Source organism: Metopolophium dirhodum, chromosome 3 (genome assembly GCF_019925205.1).
Source record: "Metopolophium dirhodum isolate CAU chromosome 3, ASM1992520v1, whole genome shotgun sequence".
Classification (NCBI taxonomy): Eukaryota; Metazoa; Arthropoda; class Insecta; order Hemiptera; family Aphididae; genus Metopolophium; species Metopolophium dirhodum.
Window position 1 is genome coordinate 16,218,312 of NC_083562.1, and position 23,839 is coordinate 16,242,150.

The 23,839-nt window shown below is 26.8% G+C and overlaps 1 protein-coding gene across 2 annotated transcripts in view; it reads left to right on the forward strand.

The window, feature by feature from the left end:
- LOC132941440 (lachesin-like) overlaps nt 1-23,839 on the forward strand; it is a 77,122-nt gene that overhangs the window by 28,458 nt on the left and 24,825 nt on the right. Inside the window, exons 3-4 of one of the 2 annotated variants that reach the window (XM_061009490.1) lie at nt 11,453-11,669; nt 21,349-21,390. In XM_061009490.1, coding sequence (XP_060865473.1) covers nt 11,453-11,669; nt 21,349-21,390 — 259 coding nt within the window. The remainder of the gene's footprint in view (nt 1-11,452; nt 11,670-21,348; nt 21,391-23,839) is intronic. The other variant, XM_061009491.1, reaches the window with a different exon arrangement.

Sequence of the window (23,839 nt, forward strand, 5' to 3'; positions counted from 1 at the left end):
TATATTACTATTCCATCTGTTAAGCCGAATAATTTTCACGGAGAAACATGGCCAATTTCTCACTTTTAATATGTGTATGTGCAGAACTTTGAATTATAATGTTTAACATTCCAAGTTTAAATAAAATTAGAAATTTTATAAAAACGAGATATAATAACTTTGAATTCCCTGCAGTCATAAAAAGTTTACAACTTTCTTGTGACTTGGTTTACGCTTCATATATTATTATGACAAATGTAGATAATGTGGATATTGTAATTTACTTTATGCGATAACAAGAATCTTTTGATTTATGCAAAAACCTTAATCTCAAATGTAATAATTATACGTTTCTCTCATATGCAACTGATCAAATTACACAAAAAAAGTTTTACTCGAATGTCAAATGCGTTATTTTGAGAGAATATAATTAACTTATTGTTATAAATTTATACAGATTAAATACTTATTAGATAGGTAAAAGGTCTGTGCATTTAATTTTATATTCAAAAAACAGTACCTCCCTGCCTACCTATGTTTTATTATTACCTATTTGAAATACAACATGTGTGTTTCCTGTTAAGTTTGAAGTTGCCATTCGTCTGTGGCCGTGCATCGAGTATAATATTAACATACATAATGTCTTATTGTTGTATTAATATTAACACAATAACGTGGTAGGTAGTGGTAGTACACATTTTAGTATTCTGAATTATGTATTATTCGATATAGGTATTAGAAACCTATTTGAAAACCTATTTATTTTTTTCAAAACTATTTGCAATTGTGATTTAATTTTAAGAACTTAACTATTAATTATGACGTACAACTTGTGAAGAATTATAGGTATTAGTGTATTACCTACCGGGTTACCTATATTACAATTTAATGTATAATTGTGTATTAAAATAAAAAAAACATTTGAAATTTAGTAGGTCATAGTTAAAGTATATTTAGGATAAAGATATTGGAGTAGTTTTATTTTTCTATTAAATAAAAAGGTACAACGTTAATTTGTCTATTTATAAATATTTTGAAGTACCTATCGTTGAATCTAACATGTCAAAAGTATAATATGTGTACTAGACTGAACTAACTATATTATAATATAAAAAAGCAATATAAATTACATTTTTACTGATACCTAGATAACTTAATAAACTTTTAAGAGGTATATTTTAATGTTGCTATAAAAATAGTATAATATGTTTTGTAATAATTTTTTGTCCTCGGTAAAAGGTATTAAATTTCAATCCGATCACCCGCCGGGCTGAGATAATTTCTCTCATCAAATGGACTCTAATTTTTTTAAATAAACCACTATTGTTTTATTTGAGAATAAAACCTGACTATTTTGATTTATGGAGCAATAAAACTAAAAACTTCGGTATGCATATATTTTCAAACAAATTCGATTTGTATGGAAATTCGCGGTCGAGATTTGGTAAATTTATAACCAAAAGTTATTAAAGTCGACATATAAGTATGTATTTTTTCTATGGGTTTTTGAACTGTTTAGTAGGTTTCTAATTTTTCCCACTATTTACGTTGGAACTCAAATTGACCCGGTCAGAAACTCATCTAGAAACGTTCGAATCCATTTAACACATTTTAAGAGACACTTTAATCTGAACTCGAATGAGTACACTTCAACATGCTCTCAAGCGTTAGAATCTGTTAAAATACTAATGATTTGAATATTAAAGTTGTTTTGTATAAATGTATACTGAGATAATCTGGTGTAAAAACAGCCCTGCGTTGTGATCATTGTTATTTAATTTAAATTATAATACATCAATCTTAAATCTATACATATTACATAGGTACTATGAGTGTTAAATTTATTTTTCATTTATTTAAATTATATATTTATTTACGATCTGTGTGTACATACACTGAGTAAATTTTATGTTTATTGTTTAACATTAATAATTAAATTAATATAAAATATTAAAACATATTACAATTATAAAAACTAATATAGGCAGGATTATATATAGTTAGTAAAATCAAATAAATTTTACTAAAATTTTCTAGAGAACATAGAGCTTATGGTCTGCCCGTTAAGTAGGTATGCTAAAAAATCTTTTGGCCAATCCTGTATGAACTATCTGGGACCAAATGTTTTCAACCAAATGCCGCTTACCGCAAAGAAAAATATTCACTCCGGTTTGTTTGATAAGAGAAAAATAGTGTATCAATGGTTATTTTCTAATTTCTAATTTCTAATTTTTTAATTTTGGTTTTAATTATTAATATAAATTGTTATTGAATAGCCATACGTATACATGGTTTTAAGTTAATGCAAAGTTTCATCTAAAATTAGCTATGATATTTTTTTCTATATTTGTATCTTATTATTTATACTATATTTTATATTTATTAATGTTTACTTATGTCTAAACTGTAATCATTCTTTACTATTTTATTTTAAATTTTAAGTTAGCTTTCTTATTTCAACTTCAGATTGTTAAAAGTTAACTTTCTACTTCATCACAAGCTTCGGCTTAAATAAGTAGATAATTGTATTTATCTATTATATGTATAACTTATTGTGTTTATATTATACAAATTTTAATAAAAAAATAAAATAAATAATAATAAATTAATTTATGTAAAAACATTGTTCTAATGGAAACAATTACTTGTAATTAAATTATCGTTTTTTTTTTATTATATTAAGGCTTTGACGAATGAGGTCATAGAATAGAGATTAGCCTGTAAGGTTGTTAGGGTTGGTACGGTTGGTTAGCAACACGTGTATGTGTGGCAAGGTTTTTGACACTACGAACAGGGATGGTCACCCATCCGGGAACTAGACAGTGGTAGCGGACATTACTTGCTCTCAATCTGCACGTTGCGTGATTGATTGTAGCCGCCGCGCCGCTCCGTGCCACCAAAATATAATTGTTTTATATTTTTCATTAAATCTATATTATCATTATAGGTACATAATATCTAATATCGTTGTAGTTTGTAGTAACAATGCATAATTAAGTGATTATTTTTATTAATAACTGACTTAAGGTTTTTTTTATCCCCTTTTCTTTAAAATTAATTTATAAAAATAGAAAAGTACGGACGTGATACAATATTTCAAATACTGGGTGCTCGACATTAATCGCATCGCTCATCTTGGTGCAAGCTAAAATTGTATTAATATCATATATAATAACGTTGAAAGTAATAATAAATTATATATAACGAAACTTATTGGAAGTTTGGTTACTGTAATTTATAATTAAAAATATTTAAAACAAAAATGTTAGTTTTCATCGTTCCCAAAATATTTTCTTACTTAAAAGTGTCTATCTTTTCTATGCACAAATGCACAATATGTTACTAGTTTACAATTCATTTAACCTACACAACATTTTTGAAAAATTATCATTTTATCTATAATAATATTATATTGTATATTATTTTTAGGTGTAATTTAAAAAAACCCATTTTCGTATAGTTTATGTATAAATTTAATGTCACGTTACAAAATATAAACTATCATTTTATTTAAAACTAATTTATATTACCAAATTATATAGGTACATTATAAATTACTTACTATTTTTTTAAAATTTTTTACTATTTTCTTATGACAATTATTACAGCTTTGATAGTTTATATTTTTTTAAATTCTTTATTTTGGTGGGTATAGTTTGTCTGAGGTCGTAAAAACAGTATGAAACTGTCTTTTATTTAATTATGTGTATGTCGAGATTTAATATTTAGATACTTTTAAATGAAATATTAATACATAAAACCAAACTAAACCATACTTTTTGGTATTTAGAAGTAGTGAAATATTTACAAATGATTCGCTATGGTGTCGGCAAGATTCAAATTTCACAGAACCTGTTTAATAAAAACTGCAGTTAATAAAACAAACACAATATAATGTATATATATTTTTCTTCTGTAGGTATACTAAAAAACGAAAAAAATAGCTCCATACAGACTATTTGACACATTAATAATTACTTCAAATACACTACTTGTACCGTCTGAGCAAATATATTATATTGAGCACTGACGCACATTCATGTTCGAAGTGCAATACTGTAAATATTGAAACTAGATAATCACTTATGACTTCGGTATGAATATTTAGTTTGAAATTTGAACGACAAAATAATATATGCCTGTGCTGAGGATTAATGCATCAAATATCAATCCATATTATTATAAATAGAGTATTTACTATTTATACCTACTTTTTGAACAATTATGGATCTTTATATATAAACACCTAGACTATATAATATTCTTACTATATAATCACATTATCCTTGTATCTTGGATGAGATTCACTTGCAGGATTAGTTAGATCGAATGTGTTGCAAAATATCATGATGTATCGATTTTCATCAACAAAATACCGGAATTCGTATATTTTTGGGTACCTACGTGATGCGATGGATATGAAATTTGGAGCCTGTTGGCACTCATTTTTTCTAACCTCCTCCCTCCTAAACATACATCACAAATTGCTCTAAATATTATAACCTTTTTTAATTATCAATTTAAAAATTACGAATAAAAACATAAAATTATACAAGAAATTTACAGAAAATATAATCTTTAATATAATATTTATCCGATTATTTTTGTTTATTTATTTGGTATGTACTATATAATATATCGGAAAGTCCGCTTTGGAGTATTCAGAGCTTTTTTTTTTTGCAGAAATTAATAGTGAAGTTAAAGATAAGGGTGAATGTTAGCAATAAATCTTACAAAAACTATAAACTCGGATAATATTTTGAGTACCTATACAAATCGTGCATTATTATATTATTATGAACTCAGGACTCGTATTTAAGTCATGCACCAGTGGTATATGTGATATCTTGGTAAACGATCATAAGTTATTATTAAAGGTTAGTTCAACGACGGTGATGCGGTTGTGTTATTGACTATTGTTAAAACTTATGATAAAGTACAATTATTAAACTATTGCTGCTAACTTTTTAGTTTTATCAATTATCATATACATATTAAATATACAATTACCTAGGTACTTAAATGACAATATTTGTATACACATGTTTTAATCATTCGTATAAAAAATGTAGGCAGACGAGTAAGAGGTATTTAAGTACCTAACTAATAATTTAAAATTTGATCGCAGTCATATCAAGAGCCATTGTTGAGTTTTTCCAATGTTCAATGCGTAGACATATCAATATTGTAATGAAAGCACAATATAATATAAAGACTACCAATTTACGGTTTTGAGGGTTCAACAATATAATATAATTTAGGGACCTATAGGTATATTAAAATAATAAATTGAAGACTACCATCTCTAAATATAAAAATAACTCCCACATACAAACACGCAGAGAATATTTATAACATTTTAGGTAACTTAATAATTGCAATGGCGTCATCGCGAAACGAGGAGAAGAATGCCGGTGTTCTGCGCGTGGAACAGAGACTGCATTATCGTGTTACATCTGTAGGAGACGAAAATCTAATAAACAACAGGTTGGATGGTAAATAAATAAAAAAGCGATTAGTATACTATTATAATAATATAATATGACAACGACACATACCTAACACGCCGAATTTTCACGGCGAAAAACGTCAAGAACCACGCGTCCCATGTCATCGTTGTCGGTGCGATTATAATATTATAACCTGCTATTATTATAATACCCATATCACATACCTGAACCGTGTTATGTACACCTACCAAGCGTGTACGATTTACTTGTAAATCATCGCTCGCGCATATTTACTACGGACCGTTGTCGCACCCGCCGTCACCCGTCCACCCTTCCACGGCCATTAAAATGGGTAACGACGGTGACGTCGACGACTACGACTACGACGACGACGACGGCGACGATGATGACGACATGGACCCATTATTATACGCTGTTCTTCCGACCTAGGACTGTGACCTATGGCATCGACAGCAGCAGCAGCCGCGGCCGTGTGAACGTAAATTCGTTAATAAATTAAACTGCGTTTATGACACTCGACGGCATGGCGCGTGGACACGACTACCCTCGTCGGAGACGCATAAATCGACGGCTGACTACGGGCACGGAGCGAGTTGGGTTGCCGCCGGTATCGTTGCAGCGGGGCGAACACATGGCTCTCGGCACATTATAATATTATGATATTGTTATCATCACTATTATATTATCGTTGTTGTTGCCGTTATTACACTCGCACGTTAAGCCATCCCGTTGTATTATTGTTATTGTATTTTGTACGATATAACGCAGCACCGTGTTATAATAATAATACACGCGAGTGAGTGACTTATTAAGGTAAAAAAATTGTCGCGTTATCGAAATGTCCGTTTAATTAATGTGATATTATAATACAGGCACTATACCTACGGTATTTTGTAACCGTATTGTTTTATTCCTTATTTTTTCCCCCGCCGACGTGAAATAATTTGACACGCGGGCTTTCGGGCGGACTATAAATACTAATTGACCACGTAGGTACAGCAGTGTGCATAAATTAAACACTGCCTCATAGTATATTATATACATTACAATATACGATAGGTACGTGTTATATTGCAATACCTATTATAAATACCTACCATGTGAAATGTGTCTATACGGTCGCTCGTTCGATGCTGTAACATTATATTGTATAAAATATAATCGTATGATTCGTGTGCATAAAAATAACGTAAAAATATCGATTCATTCGTATTTCTAGACTGCGCAGTTTCGCTCGAGAACATTAATATTTAGTTACGCCGATGTTAAGTAGAATAGAATATCGCACACAATAGGATCTGACGATCGATCGAAATGCTTTGTTTAAGTACTTGTTTGGTACCGAGTTGGAGTTTGCACGAAACAAAAGGTAATTCCCGGAGAGTGAGAGAGAGAGAGAGAGAGGTTATGTGGTCCTTGGTACTTAACTCAATAAGGAATGCCAAAAGTTTTAATTCCAAGATTAATATTTGTTCTAACATTGGAACATTGGCAGAACATCGTTATAATATTATGTAGTACAACTCAAGTGAACATGTGCAAATAAAAATATAAAATAAAATATTATGTCATTTTTTCATAATTATATCAGCTTAAGACGGCGTGTACCAACGTAATATTAAATTATGAATATTTCGGGTTAATAACAGTATAGTATGATAACTTATATACAAACACGACGGAATAATAATAACTATTATTATCGCACTGTCATTCGGTATATTAATTTCAAAGTCAAGTACGTATAAGATGTTTAGATTCAAGTAAACCCTACAGTTACACACGACCGACGTGACTATATTTAAATAAACAATACTCACATATTGTACAAAAATATAACTTGCGTGCTTACACTATCCCGCGAAAAGTCAGTCATAATAATTTTGCCGCCATAATAGTTTTAATAAGTAATATTATCGTCGGCGCTCGCGGCGAAAACTGAAAATTTTAATCGTATATTATATTATTATTTCACATAGTTTTATAAAATTATTAGCGATATCGCCCTTACGACTCTCCGCGTATTTTAATTTGATGCGGTTTTAATTAATTCGCGTTTACGTCGCATTATGTATTTAGGTGGAATACGAGCGGCATAGTTTTGATATATCAGAATAACGACTGCTTATTTTCAAATGCACGATCACGTCGTCGCACTTGCAATTAACTTTATAGACGAAATAATGTTTATGTTCAAGTAATCGCGTCCCAACAGGATTGTACGGCGACAATGCAGCTCTCTCATAACATTGTACATTATGACCACTATGTTATGAGACGTGTAGATAAACATTATAAGCTACCGCCCAAGTTCCTTCTTATACGCTTATAATAATATTACGTAAGATGTAATAAATACCAAATAAATAATCAAAATTAAATTACTGCTCATGAAAATAAATTGTACCTATATGTAACGTTGTCGTGTTTTTAATTATTTAGTTGAAAAAATCATTCGTGTGCGTTGTAAACAGTATATTATTATAACTACATCAGGGTCAACGTAACTATATAATATGAAATCCGGAGTAAACACAATAATGATTAATGATTATGATTATAATCACATCAAACTGAAGCGTTTAATAAAATATTATATGTTCAATATTATGCAATAGTTTAATGTATTGTAGGTACTAATAATATTAGGTAATAACTCTGTAATAAGATGAATTTTAAAATTATAAATAAATTATAATTAAATTAAACGTGTGTAAAGACATTTTATCTCTATAAGTGAAATATATTGTTATATTATGAATACTACCATACATCATGATTCATGATAAAATTATTGTTTGATATTTACTAGAATGCTTGACGTTATTTATACACCTATTGTTAAATTTATTGAAATTAAATACGGGATATCAAATTATGAACTATCCATTTTATAATAAATTCGCCGACTTTACTTTTCATAGAAATAGTAAGCATTTGTGTTTACTTATAATGAGTTATCACGATTGTTTCAAAAATATTGTAAATATTGTAAATCTATAATATTTGCATGTTTTCATTATTAGTTCTTACAATTTTTGGCATTGAATCATGTTCAAAAATAAAATAAAATAATGTATAATTATCAAAAAAAGTTAAACAATAACACCATAAAACAAGTGCACCTGTAGTATATTGAAATTTGGTTTGTCTAACTTACTGTACTAGACTCAAGGAGAATAATATTTCTCAATACTTTTGTTCCCTTTCAACAGGGATTAATAACAGGAGCACATGGGGTTATTCTCTTATCTATATAATTAATTATCATTAATCGACATTTAACATACATTAAGTTTGTAAGTTTAGGTGTGTTATACAGAATACACGCTTTATTATAGACACGTCACGTTGTCTCTAATGAAATAACAACGTTGTTATTAGGTAATAAAAATGTTTTATTTCAATCGTTCTTAATGCTTAATGTCTTAATCACATTTGATGTTAATGGTTTAAAATTATATAAAGAACTTTAGAATTGAAGTTCGAATACACTGTCAGCTGTATACCAATTGTCTATTTATGTATCTATAATATGGAGAGTTGATGGTTTGTTAAAAACTAATAAACTATGAACTATATACGTAATATGATAATTAATACAAATAATACTTTTTACTACGGACAAAATATTGCCAATTTTTGTCCATTATGAATTTAAATGTAATAGAATAATTTTATTCAGGGGTGTACTGGCCCACTGACCTATTGTCCTGTAGGCCCTTGTACTACGGGGGCACGGGGCCCTTCATTAATAAGCGCCACGGGGCCATAATTAAAGGATAGCACATCTTAAATCATTATTACCTTTAACTGTAATTTCTGAATTTTACAATAATTTCTAATTTTATAAAATACTATAAATCAATACTTTTTGATAATATATTATTGGTGTGATTACTGCAGTTGAAATTATGTTACTTTTATGGTAAAAATACTAATTTCTCCTGTGAATTTTTCTGAATATGGGGCCTTCTATATAATAGAAGGTTAATAGGTTTTTACAGGCCCGATTCGCACCTGGAATAATTGCATAATATGTTAACATTTATAGATTTTAGATCAGTTATGCACAAATACTAATAATACGATCTAATTATTATACTTCTGCATATTTGATTACAATATTATTATTGACGTTATTATATATTAATGTTCTAGAAAGTTAAGTAGTGTGGTAGGATAATGTCAATATTTTTAATGTGTAGTATAGCACTGTCTTATAGGATGTCATTGTATTACCTACCTACCACTCCTAAGGGCTAAAATATTTGATAACTAAATAATGTGCTACATCCCAGGCATAAACTGACGTATTAAATTATTCTAGTATAAGTTTTAAATAAAATATCGGGGTACTCACATATTTCAAAAATTAAAACAAACTTCAGATATACAAATAGGTATTTCCAAAATGTAATTTTTTTTTTTTTAACAAATTCTAAGTCTATGAAAGTGGTTATCAATATTTAACTGTGTAACTTGTATTATTTTTTCTTCAAATACATATACATTTTATAATATTGACTGTTGTATATACATTTTGCAATTTGCATATAATAGCAGATAGTTCTAAGACTTACATTTTTAAATTCTTTACTTAAACCAAGTTTACTATAAGATACATTATGTGAATGTGGTCTTTTATTTTATTTATGTAAATATTTTGATCAGCTTCTCGACAGAATAATATTGTTTTGTACGTTTTCTTTGAATATTGAATATGCTGTTGTAGATTTCATTTTGCAGGCATTCGTCCAAAACAAGAAAGAGGTGGTTTATATTAGGCAATATTTTTACACATCGTGTAACATAATGTGTGAATTATTTGGTACGGCCTTTACCCTGTCGTGGCTAATCTGTCTCCTTTATTTCAACCAAGCAAACATTTACCCGTATCACTTTATGCTCAGTAAGATTTATCGGAGTTTTATGTGAAAATGAATGGATCCTTACTGAAATACAAAACTAAAACATTTCTATATTAGGAGGCCGACCAAATGTATATGGAATGGTGGCACGAGGTGTGATTTAAATTTAATTTTTGAATAGCTTTGTGATTGGATATTTGTACTCGAAACTTTTAAAGTAATTTGAGAAACATAAAATTCGTTTTTCATATCCGATGTTCGTGTACCAATTCAAACCGTGGCTTGATTTATTTTTATAAAAAACTTGATCCCTGTGCGATGACAGCACTTTGAAATTTATGATACTTGTGTTGTATGGTTGATAAATTCTTGAGCAATAAGATATTTTTATTCATGTATAAAACACACATTTTAAAATTGAAAATTTGTATTTTATTTATGCAATTCAAACAGTTTATTTTATTATCTCAGCAGTTGAAAATTGCATAAGAATATTTACACAATTTTTTATAATATAAATATAAATACCAAGTTCTTCTACTCACTATAGTTAAAATTATGCTACGAATTATTAGTGCATTCATTTACAGAAATTGTATCTATGTAAGATAAATAAATATAATTATTATTTAAAAACAATTACACAATAATAAAAAAGTACCTATTTATTAACGACCAAATCAAAATAAAATACAATTTATTGTATGGGCGTTGTATTATTGCTTTTACATTTTTACATTGTGTACCTACAATGATGATAATCAAATGATTCAAATATTATAATATAATATTAGTAAACCTACATTTTAAAATATAAAAAATGGTTTCGTATAGTTCTTGTGGATTTGCAGATGGTATTTTGCTTAGAAGTAATGCTGGAAGTTTTTATGATATTTATAGTTAGCCTTTAATATATTTTATGCGAGTTCGCAATTTTAATTTTGAATAAAAAGTGAGTATTTGAAAAACTAAGAAGAATTGTTAGCAGTCAAAATGTTACATTAAAAAAAAATTATTCACTGCAAATCCGGGGTTAAACAGTTCAAATATTTAAAATTGAATTGATGTGTTATTATTATAAGAAAATTAAAATAACTGTATTAATTTATCTAATTTTTTTTAACATTTTAGGTTTTGTCATGGATTAGAATGCGTGACTTACATATACTTACTTCTGGACCACATTTGTTTACTAACGATGGCCGGTTTGGGATTCAACATCCTCTTAGGGATTCGGCTATTTGGAATTTGCAGATCAAAGATGTATCTCCTAAAGACATGGGTTCTTATGAATGCCAAGTAAACACTGAGCCAAAAATTAAGTTCCTGGTCAATCTCACTGTTTTTGGTGAGCAATAAAACAATCAATATTTTATATTAATAAATTATTATACGTATGATATAAATGACCATTTTAGAATTTAAACCAAACTTAAATAATTATAATTTAAATATTTATATCATGATTTTGTAATATGATTAAAGTTAGTACCCTTACGAATTAATGAAATAAAGAATATTAACTTAAATTTAAAACTATATAGCTCTCAGCGACTTGGATAATAATTATAATTTTTGTATCGTTGATATGGACTGTAAGATGTCGGTACACAAACGTTAATACCAACTAATAATAATTTGAAATTTGGAATTTAATATTTTCTACTTAGTTTCAAAAGCAGTCCAACATTTTCCTGAATAATTAAAAATATATTTAACAACGTTATAGATATTTTAAAATTATAAATTAATAACTCAAAGGTTATACCTGCTTATTTACATTATGTTTTTATTAATGAAAAATGTAATAATGTAAAAACTAATAAAAACAACAAACTAAAGACAATTCCCAAATAATGTAAAAAAAAATATTAATATACACGGGTCATCTCGTTGACGAAAAATGTCATTGGAGAATACTGTTTTCTAAATGTATGTTGTTTTTAACCTAAACAATGGTTTTATTGGGATCATTTAAAAATATAGGTATCAATATTTATGAATATTTTCTCTCAAAGAATTAATTAAAAATAACATTTTCATTATAATAGTAAATATATGGACATGTTAAGAAATAAAAATTGTGGAAAAAATAGGCCTAAGAGTTTTAATACATTTGTATTCTGTTTGAATATCCATAGTATTCCATAATAATAAAAAAAAATAAAATATCAAGTACTATAATGTCACAAACTGAGACGCAAGACTAGAACTCCAACTCCTGCTGTTAAGTACGATAGGTGTCTTTTAATTTAACAGACATAATGACTAGATAATTGAATTTGAAAAACGATTTTGAATGATTGCTTACAATTTTGAACAAAAATGCTCAAAACTCTATTAAAGACGGATGCTTGCTTCTGTTTATTCAGCTATTGTTTGTTGATTTCCAATGCTATCAAAAACACTACCATGCAATTTAAAAATGATTTCATTAAAGTACAATATGTATTTAATTTTCAATCTATAAAAGTGCAGTATGAATTTTTATGAGATCTTACTGACCCAAAAAATGTTTACTGAAGGTACAATAACACAAAACATTGTTAAAATAACATTTAGTTGGCTTCTTTCGGAATCTAAAGAAAAAACAATATTAAAAAAAAAATGATTATCTTCAATTCAAATTTAACTAAAAACGTAAATACTTTTTAATTGTACCATTACTAATTTATTTATCTTCTTAACATTTAATAATATAGAAATAAATACTTTTCCTGTTATAATTCTGTGCTATCTAATAAAGTTGCAATTATTTTGTTACAAGTTTGTTTACTGTTTAGTTAACAAGAAAAACAAATAATCAACCAATAAGATCAAACACACTCAAGGTTATCGAGATTAACAAGGTTAATACATAATATAAGACTATTTTTGTGTTACTTTAGTTGTGTTACTTTAGTCTCCTGTTAAATTGTTTGATAAATTATAAATATTTAATTATATGTATAATTGAAATACAATTATGGAGTATGACATTAAAAGAATCACTAAATAGGTACCTAAATAAACAATTATTGTATTATTTTCATTAGTTGTGTTAAAAAATTAAAAAGTACATTTTATATAATTCTTGCTTTTTGGTATGATGATGTAAGATAGAGGTAATACTCATATTACTTATACCTTGGAAAAACTTTCTAAGGTAAAAAACATTTAATTATAATTTAGGGTCTATAAGAATACAAATCGTATTAAATCAGTAAGAAATTAAACACTTGCAATTGAACACGTGCACAAGCTAAAATTGAAAATTAAATTAAATAGTCTTAAAAGAAATAAAAATATATAAAAACGTTTTTGAAAATATAGAGGTTTACGCTATAAAATGGTAATTTAAACTAAATTTTTATGAACAGAAATTTGAAACTAATACATGACATTTTCATTAGAGATTATTTAAGAAATATTATAACTATCTCTATATACAATTAAAAAAACATTAACCCTTTTTTTTACAAACTTATGCATATTTTGACCCAAAATGCGGTTTCTTTATTTATAATGAACCTTACTCAGAATGGTTTTTCGAACACGATGATACTTCACTTTAAAATTAAAAACTAAAAACGTAAATTAAACAAATCTAACCCAAGTGACCTACTAAAAACAATGGTTAATTTTATTTGCAATAACATGGTCATTGATTATATTTTATACTCTGAGTGGAGCGATGAATGTATTGATTTTACAATGATGATTATTTTTTTTGTGTTTGTGTACACGTCCAAAAAAGAAAAAATGCCTTAATCTCAACTTCGAGAGTGGTTTCTGGAATCAAATTGGATCTAGTCGGTACTTCGGGACATCAGACGTAAAAATTATCAATACTTTTCAAAATAATCGGGGAAAATAATATGGAAAAACAAGATGTAAAGCAAGATTTCAATAAAACCAATTTAATTTTTTTGCTGTAATTTAAAAATGAATGTTTGTAGAATCTTTAATTTTCACCAAATATGTATATTAGCAATTTCTAGACATGAAATAAATCCCAAAATATTATAGATTTTTTTCTGTTATTTAGATTACTTTTTAAGTTTCGATTTTTCAAGATTTTTTTTTGATTTTTGTACGATTAGCTTTAAATACAAATGCAAGATTTAATTTATTGACATTTCAAGTTAAAATGTTGACATATTTTTAAACATACCTATTAAACGAAAAATAACTATTTTTTCAAAATAATATTATTTGGGGTGTATTATTGAGGTATTTTAGTATTTTTTGTTTTACTAAAAAACTATTTTTTAAACTGAACGATTTCCCCAGTAAATTCGACTTTAAAATCATCTGTTAAAATATTCACAAGCTCCCAGCTTCAAATCATCAATACTTTTTTATGTATGTTAATTGATTTAATATTTTTATGCCAGAAAAAAATTTAAATTTGTCACATGACTTTGTATGTATAACTTTGGTTTTATTTAGTTTAGCAAAGAACGCACCATGTTTTGTTCTTAATTTTGTCCTGATGAGAAAATATAATTTTATCACCAGGTTCATCATCAGAAAAAAAAACATTTCTACGTTTTAACTATATTAGTTATTCGATAATTTATTTACGCTGATCATTATTTGTGCTTCATTAAAAAATATTTCAAATTTATTTGTTGATTTTGAATGTATTATTATAACAACATACCTTTAAAGGGGCGTCACACTTAACAAACCAATATTTATTAGAATTATTGATTTTTTGAGGTGTTGTCGAACATTTCTCTATGACGGCCGACGGACGTCTAAAAATGTTAATAGAAATAAATATGATTATATTTTGTTGATTTTGTTTCTTGTTTAATATCATTCAAATAGGAATCTATTTCGTTTGATTCGACTCAATAGATAATACCATCATATCTATTCTTAATTTTATTGATTTGCATATTTCAATATGCCACGATCAACAACGAACATACCTAACGTTTTTATCATAGTTAATTTTCTCCAACTATTTTGTCATAAAATATTTAAGATAAGTATAAAACAAATCAACAGAAACTAAAATACTTCTTTTAATTTTGAGCCTCTAAAATATTGGTGACTTCGGTATTTTTGTGCATCCCCTTTGCCCCCTCTCCACATGGCCATACACATAATGTATACGTTTATATGGTATATATTTTAGATTCTTAGGGGAACGGATAATTATACAACTAATACTGGGTTTACACTGATGTGCGTGTATTTTTTTTAATTTATTTTTTGTGTATCACCTTTTGGAGCATTCAAAATGCTTCAATCTTTAACTTCAAGGGTCGTATAGATAAAAAAAACAAATTTAGACGAACCTTTCAATAAGAATACTTATACATTTTTATCAAATTTGAATTCGCAAATAATTTCCCACAGTTTCATAATTATAATAATTTTACCTACCTATTGCAACGTTACGCTAAGTTAGAAAGATAGTACGCTTATATTGTACATACACATATCTATAACGAACCATCCTGTTTGACCTCAGAAGTCTAGTCTATTTGTTTAGATTACTGAACCAATGCTTTAATTGAGGTTGCCAAAGCTTGCATCAGTGAATTTGAAGCGGAACTTCATAACGTCTAATGAAATTGAGTAGTGTACCAGAATAGAAGGCCTTTAATTCAGTCGAAATACTTTAAACTAATTTCTACTTATAGATTGTACAGTTATTGATACTTGGTATTATGTATGGCAATAAAAGAAATGTATATGCTTTCTACTCAAAAATTATTATAATTATTAAGAATAAAAAGTCCATTAATAATAAATATTATTTATATTCTGTATAAATAAAATAAAATAGGTATTTGGTTATAATAATTTGTATTTCATTAATTATTATATTTAATTTATTCTTATAGTATATTTTAATAACTTAAATAGTATACGTTAATACATATATACATTTTTTTTTAATGGTCATTTGTTGCTAATTTGATGAATGTTGTTTGTCATTTGCAGTTTATTTGTGAATTGTCCAGATGTTTGTGTTCACATCTTTAGCCATACTTATGCTATTGGTTCGTCAGTCAAATTGACAAAAGATGAAATAGACTTAAAATAAAAATATAAGTGAATGCCACGTCAGTCTAGTCTTGAAAATTGTATTTAGAACTGTGATAGAATAACACAATGATTGTCAAGAAAAATAAATCTCAATATATTTTACTGAAAGGTTATTTTCTTTTATCTTTTTTTTTATTGTGATTGATGAGTATATAATGAATTGGTTGTCAAAATTGTAAATATTCATTTCTACATATTATAGAAATATAGAATATTGAATTCATCTACTCTGTATGTATAAAATATATTCATATTTTTAATAGAAATATTATATTATGGTACTATTTATGTAGGTATGTGCTTTAGGTAGCAGCTTAATTTAATAAATATGTTATAGTTGAAATATAATTATATTTCTTTAAAGTATGGCTTGAGAGTTGAGAAATATTAATTGTGACTTTTTAAAATTAAAACAAATTATTATTTTAAAATTACTTTATGCTTATAGAGTTTAAGAAAATTTTTTGGAAAATTAATAAAATAAATCTCAAATATTTTTTCTAGTAAACTGAAGGTAACGTACTCAAACAAAATTATGAGATTCATAATAAACTGCAATTTTTGTGAAATCCGTTATTGATTTGGTAGAAATGTAAATATTTACCTACTGATAAATAATTAATAATAGTTAATAAGAGTAGATAGTAGATACTAGACACGTAGTCTGGTAGTCAGAGAAATTAATATATACTATAAATAAGGTGATAAGGAGACAGACAATGATTCATAATGAGGCACTAAATGTTTAAAAATAAATTAATGCACATGTTCGTTGAATGTAGGTACCTACTAAGACAAAAATGAATGTCTTAATTGGTTTTAGTATAACATTTTCAAAAATTTTTACTCGCAATTATGTGTAAAAGTAAGCAAATATGATTTAAATTATAAAAAAATTAAATAAATTAGGTGATTTTATTGCGGAATATAGAAATTTAATAAAACCAAGTCCTCAACACTTAACGTAAAATATTATACACAAGTGTTAAACTTATAAGTATTATTATTATTATAGGAAATAATTTTAAAAACAGTCACAATATCCTTCGTATATAGTAAAATAAAATGTATCGTGTTATTTAATGTCTAGGTAAACAAACATTTAGGTCTCAAAATTTGATAGAACGATTATCTAAAAATTCAATATGCTTGTATGATATATATAGAGCTATAAAACGATTTATTGTACTAATTGGTGGTTTTTAAATATTTGTTTTGAATAATCTTTATAAAATATTAAAACAGTTAGTTTAGTTACGCGAGCGAGGTAACTATTAAAATAAAAAAATTGTATCACAGCTACTATAAGAGTGACGTGTTTATAATTACATCGATTCTCATCCTTTTCAAAGTGATGAACCCCAAATCAGATATTCAATATTTAAAGAACTCGCAACACTTAAACAATTTTTCTTATTTGTACATCATACATTATAAACATTTAAGGTAATATCACGTATTGGGGATACCCAGGTTTAGAATAAATAACTGTGTAATCCATTAATATATTATATTTCTAATTTGAACATTTTGTAAACAAAATATAAAAATGAAACTCATTATAAATGAATAATACGAATATAAATATAAAGTACCTACCAACTTAATGCTACTTACAAATAGCATAAAAATAGAATTTAATAATTTTTCATAGAAGATTTATTTTTGATTTGGAAATTATATTGACTTATCTCCACCGTAAACTTACTGTGTGAATAGAAATATTACAAAGTAACAGAGAACAATAAGTCTGTTATTTAAACTGTATTAACTGTTGGAAGATGATAGAAATTACCATCTTCATAAACCAAAATTAATTTAAAAATAAAATTGTTTTATGATACCATATTAGCAGTAACCGTGGCTTCCTAACCTAATCACTGATGGTTGTATAAAAATTGTTTTTCTTTATATTATTAAACATTTACGAAGTTGAAATGACCTTTCCACTTTCAGGCATGATGGATATCTTTCTTCTCATTCTTATAGTTTAGGTATATATACACATAAATATAAGTGAAATGAAAAATGTTTGTAAACATTTATATTATAACAATATATCATACCTATTGCTGTATACAAATTAAAAAAAAAATTTAGAATTTAGAAAACCAAAAACAGACGGTAATGATAATTACACACAAGATAACTATTTTTAACGAAGAAGTTAAAGTAAAACGAAAAGTGATTTTAATGTTTGGCTGGTTGTAAAAAAAATTCACTGTTAAAGATTTTTTAAATGTATTATATTATTAGGTATTACTGTATTAGTAATACAGATAGTAGGTACAAAAAACAAAATATTATAAAAAATCTAATATATACAAATTTTAGTTATAAGTTTTGAATGGGTATTAACCATTTTAATATAAATAATGTTAATTATTTTTGTCTAAAAGTTTATGATGATGTTAATGTTGATAAATAAAATCGGGGAACACCCTCTGTTGTGTAGTAGTTGTTGAGTGTGTCTCATCATTGAGTAGGCTGCTATAAAGAATGTGTTAAATTTAAATTTAACGATACATTTAAGTATATGAATAAATATTCTGGGTAGATACAGACCGTCAGTCTAAATTACTAATTAGGTATAATATTTTATTATAAATTTATTTTACTATATGTAAATTAATTTACAATTATTGAGGTATACGGCAGGTTGAATTAATATTTTCTAAAAATATCACATATTTTATTATATTATAAATTATTATAATAGTATGTAATTAGGCATATTATAATTTATTATTATTGACCTTTTTTTTAAGTAAAGAAAAATGTATTGATTAGGATAAAACAAAAGGTAGCGGAAAAATAAATTGCACCACAATGTACCAAATAGATCCGATTTTCTATCAGAAACCAATCTCAAGGTCGATAAATGAAGTATTTTTAGTTTTTACTGCTCCAAAAAGTGACAATACACAAAAAATACATAGTTGTGAAACCAATAATATAGTCATCGTTCTGCTCAGTCTAAAACGTTGAGGATATTTGATTATTTTTTAATAATCTTAATAAAGAGTTATATTTATATAAAATTCGTAAATCCTTATCACTCAACCAGGCGAGAAAAAAATTTATAATTAGTACATTGTATTGACCATTAGTAGGTAATTATTAATCGTAGTATTGCAACTAACACATTTAAACTGAGCAGGGCGACAAGTGGATTGGTTTTACAATGCAATGTGTGTTTTGCTTGTAGCAAATTCGATACAGCTTTTACTTTGTACTTTTGAAGTGTGATGAGGGGAGGGAGGTCAATAGTAAAATAATATCCAGTGCCCTTAATAATAATTTGGAAAAACTAAAACAAATAACGGAAAATCTGTATTTGTTCTTTTTGTGCTATACTTACCTACCTACAACAATATTTGAAATTTAAAATATTGCGATTTTTGATGATGATACTATTTTTTTTGTTAGCTAAAAATCTTGAAAATATAATTTAAAATTCCCCATAAGTTATTCTTCTAGGAGCTTAAAAAAATATCAAAATTACATATTTTTAATTTTTTATGTGTGCTTAAAGTTCTAATTTAAATTTAATTGTTATTCCTTAAACTTGAAAGTTTAATACAATATTCCTTAAATATTTTCTTATAGAAAAAAAACCCAAATTCATTTTTAATTAGTGGTTGACGTTAAAATTTAGAAAGATTGGATTTTCATACCCACGCGGGCTGTAACGATTACTCTTCAAACAGTTTGTAATGTTTTGTTGTATTTAATTTTATTGAAAAAATATTAATCGTAGAAACTTGTTTCATTCCTCTTTTACTTAAATTACCTATTATTTTCTATACATAATTTAATTTTGATAATATTTAGACCAATTTGTGCTGTTTATACCATGAACTTATTCAAACCGTTTTGTGGTATGTCGGTATTGACTTGTAAGTGAATAGTCGTAATACAAATAATACAATATCATAATAACCGCTATAATATTATTCTATAATAAGTCATTTTATTTTATTTATTTTTAATTTGAAATCTTTGAATTGATTTATGGTGGTTAAAAAATGGTGCTTTATTAATAGAAAATATATTACAGTATTTTTTTCTATATTAGAAATCAAATTTTTATTATATAATTAGAATCTAAATAAACAATTATTCACAATTCATTAAGCGAAGCTTAAGTTGGAACAAATGAGTTACAAAGAGATCACAAAAATGTATTCATGCATATTAACTATATTATAGTCTTTTAATTCTAGGAAAATATTTTATTATAGTATTAAAAATTCACACAATTAAACTAAAACTAAAACTTAGTCTATGGGTCTATTACTATACTTCATTTAATAACTGGGTTAAAATACTTGTTTTAATACTAGCAGCATTATGTTCTACAGTAGCATAATCAAGAATACTCTAGTAATATAAATAAATTATTAAATGGGGGACGGAGCGGCCGAGTGGACTAAGGCGTCGGTTGCGACGCACACCCTCGCCGGTTCGAAATCCGGCCACGGGCGGCACTTCTCTTCGGGCAGTTACAGTGTCTGGAGTGAGGGGCCACCATCCCCCACCCGGGCATGGCGGATACCTACGGGTGCCCACTAGAAAATTCTGCCAAACTAATAAACACACGTAAACCTACAGTAGCCTTCCCCACAGTAAAAAACCACCTAATGGCCTAAGTTGCCGCGGGATAATTAATAAAAAAAATAAAACATTATAGAATATATTTTTAGTAATAGAGGTTGAAACACCATCTGAGATCGAAATTGTTTTTGTATGCTATGATTAATAATTCAATTATAATTGAATACATACAACAGTGACTTAAACAATGACGAAAAACACTCGAAACCTACTATACAGCAAAGTGGCTTCCCTGGTTTTATTTTTTAAGATAAAATCACGTAATTTCAGCTGAATTTTGATTCGTATTATATTTGACTAATACATACAATTTTTTACTCTAAATCATTTAAACTTTTAAAACTTGATGCATTTGTTTACAGAGTCTGACGTGATGATCGGTGATATGGGAGAATCCAGTTTTAGTGAGTATAATATACAATTTGACAATGTATTTCTATAATCATTATTCGTTATTATATTTAATTTTAATTATATTGAAATGTGAATATTATATTATCTATTGATAATTATTAAAAATAAAGGTAAACCCAGAGGCGTATTTACGATTTTGGTGCCCTAGGTACACACATTTTGGCACCCTTTTTTTTCTCACTTGCCTTTTATTTATTGTCACAAAAAACTTTTAAGCCCCCTCTAATTTACAATTTACTTTTTCTCTCCGTTAAAAGTCGACAGTCGCCAGTTAAAAGTTACAGGGCTTAAAACCGGTATAAACTGTTATAAAATCGAAACCGAAAAAAATTGGTAACCGTGATTAATTTCAAAACACAAACCTGAAAAATTGGATATCGGTATTAATTTCAAAACCATTATATATAGGAATGTATATGGAAATGTAAAAAATATTATAAGAAAGATACAGGTTATTACTTATCAGTTATCACTAATATAATTTCTCAACAAATCTAATAAAATAAAAAAATAAATTTTTTGTCATAACCTCTAGCAACGGCGCCCCTTTGATGGCTCAGTATTTGGCGCCCCGGGGCAATTTCCCCCCGTCGCCCCCCCCTAAATACGCCTCTGGGTAAACCTATGTAAGTAATAATAATTTTTATTTAAATGGTAGCAGTAACTAATAATACGTATTCAATTTAAATACTTTTTAGTTGTTTGTTACAATTATTTTTTTATTCAATATTTTATTATTAAATGAGTAACATTATAGTATAATAGTAAATTATAATTTTAGATTTTGAGTGGAGTGATGAATGTATTACAATAATGTGTGTTTTTTTCTGCCTGTAAAAATGTTTTCTAGTAGAAATAATGATCTGATGTTTAACTTCAGCATCTTTTCTGATGGAAAAATGAATCTAGTTTGTACTTTTAAAAGGTAAAATTTGAGAATTCATAGTAATTTCTAAAATTGACGGAAAACAAATAAAAAATTAAGGAAAAAGTGGGATTTTTACGCAAAAACCAGTTTTTGACAAAATCTTTTTTTGGTGTAATTTAAAAACTAATTACCGTAAATAGGTAGGACTTTATATTTTCATCGTATGTTTACCATTTTTTATACACGATTAAGTTTTCAAAATATTTTGACACTTGTTGGGCATAATTATATTATATTATAGGCTATTTATAGGCATAAGAACATTTCTATGTTTATTAGCTTTTTTAAAATTATTGTTAAAACAATTTTCACTCGGTCAAGATACTTAAAAATGTAGTACAAGAGTTTACGTAAGTTGTTGTTAGTAAAATTTATTTATGGGCGTCTGAAGTCAGAATTTTGACTAAATTCATCAAAATTAAAAAAAATTGCAAATTATTTTGTAAGGTTCCAAATTTATAAAATTACATTCATTTCAGGGAGATTTATTGGTTAATTAGGGCTGTAATAGTTCAAAATAATTAGTTATTTCTATTTGATCTGATCTTGCTGTGAATTGTATAATATTAATTAAAGATTTAATGATATTATTAAAATAAAGACAATTAAAAGTATTTTAATACACATTTTAAAAGGGCCTATAGCTATCTTATGAAGTTTTTAAAGGAGTAAAATATATTTTATAAATAATAATTAATATTATTTAATTTTAATAAATGTATGCATTTATAATCTTTTTAATGGTTTTGTTTTCAACTTTCTTTCAACTCCTCATAAATTTGTCCGTAGTACCTTCCAATGCCACATAGTATAATAAATATTATAATATGTTAATACCTTATGATAAAAAAAACTGGGGCACTGGCTTCGTTAATTGTTGTATAGTTGGCCATTGAGTCATTGAGTAGTCCACTACATAATATAATATATTATGTGTTACCTATATTTCAATTCAATGGTATCATTGTATACGATAAACAATTCTGAGCGGAGGTAGCCTGTCTGCTTATATTTTTAAGAATATTGCATATTAGTTACACGGTTACGTAGGTTGAACTAATATTTTGATGAATATATATTATAATGGGTACGGTTTATAATATTATATGTTATGGAAAAAAATTCAAGTTCCTAGGAGTAATATTTTTTGAATTATACCAAAATAACATATACCGTTATTTTTGGTTTAAATATCCAATTTCGTCAAAATGTGTACATGTCTATAAAAAAAAAGTTACGCGTATGTTGATGATCGAATAAATTGTTCTACTATAAAATATATCATCATTGTAAAATCAATACATTCATCGCTCCACTCAGAGTATAAAACAACTAAAAACTTCTATTCTTATTTTAAAGCTGGTCTAAAACTGTATTTTTATAGTATTGAAATATTTTCTTTTCAATAAATTATTGTCATTACACAAATCAAGTATTTATGTGTTTTTATAAAAACAATTTTATCATCTAATATATAGATAAGTAAAAATAGTAGGTATTTAATTTGGAAA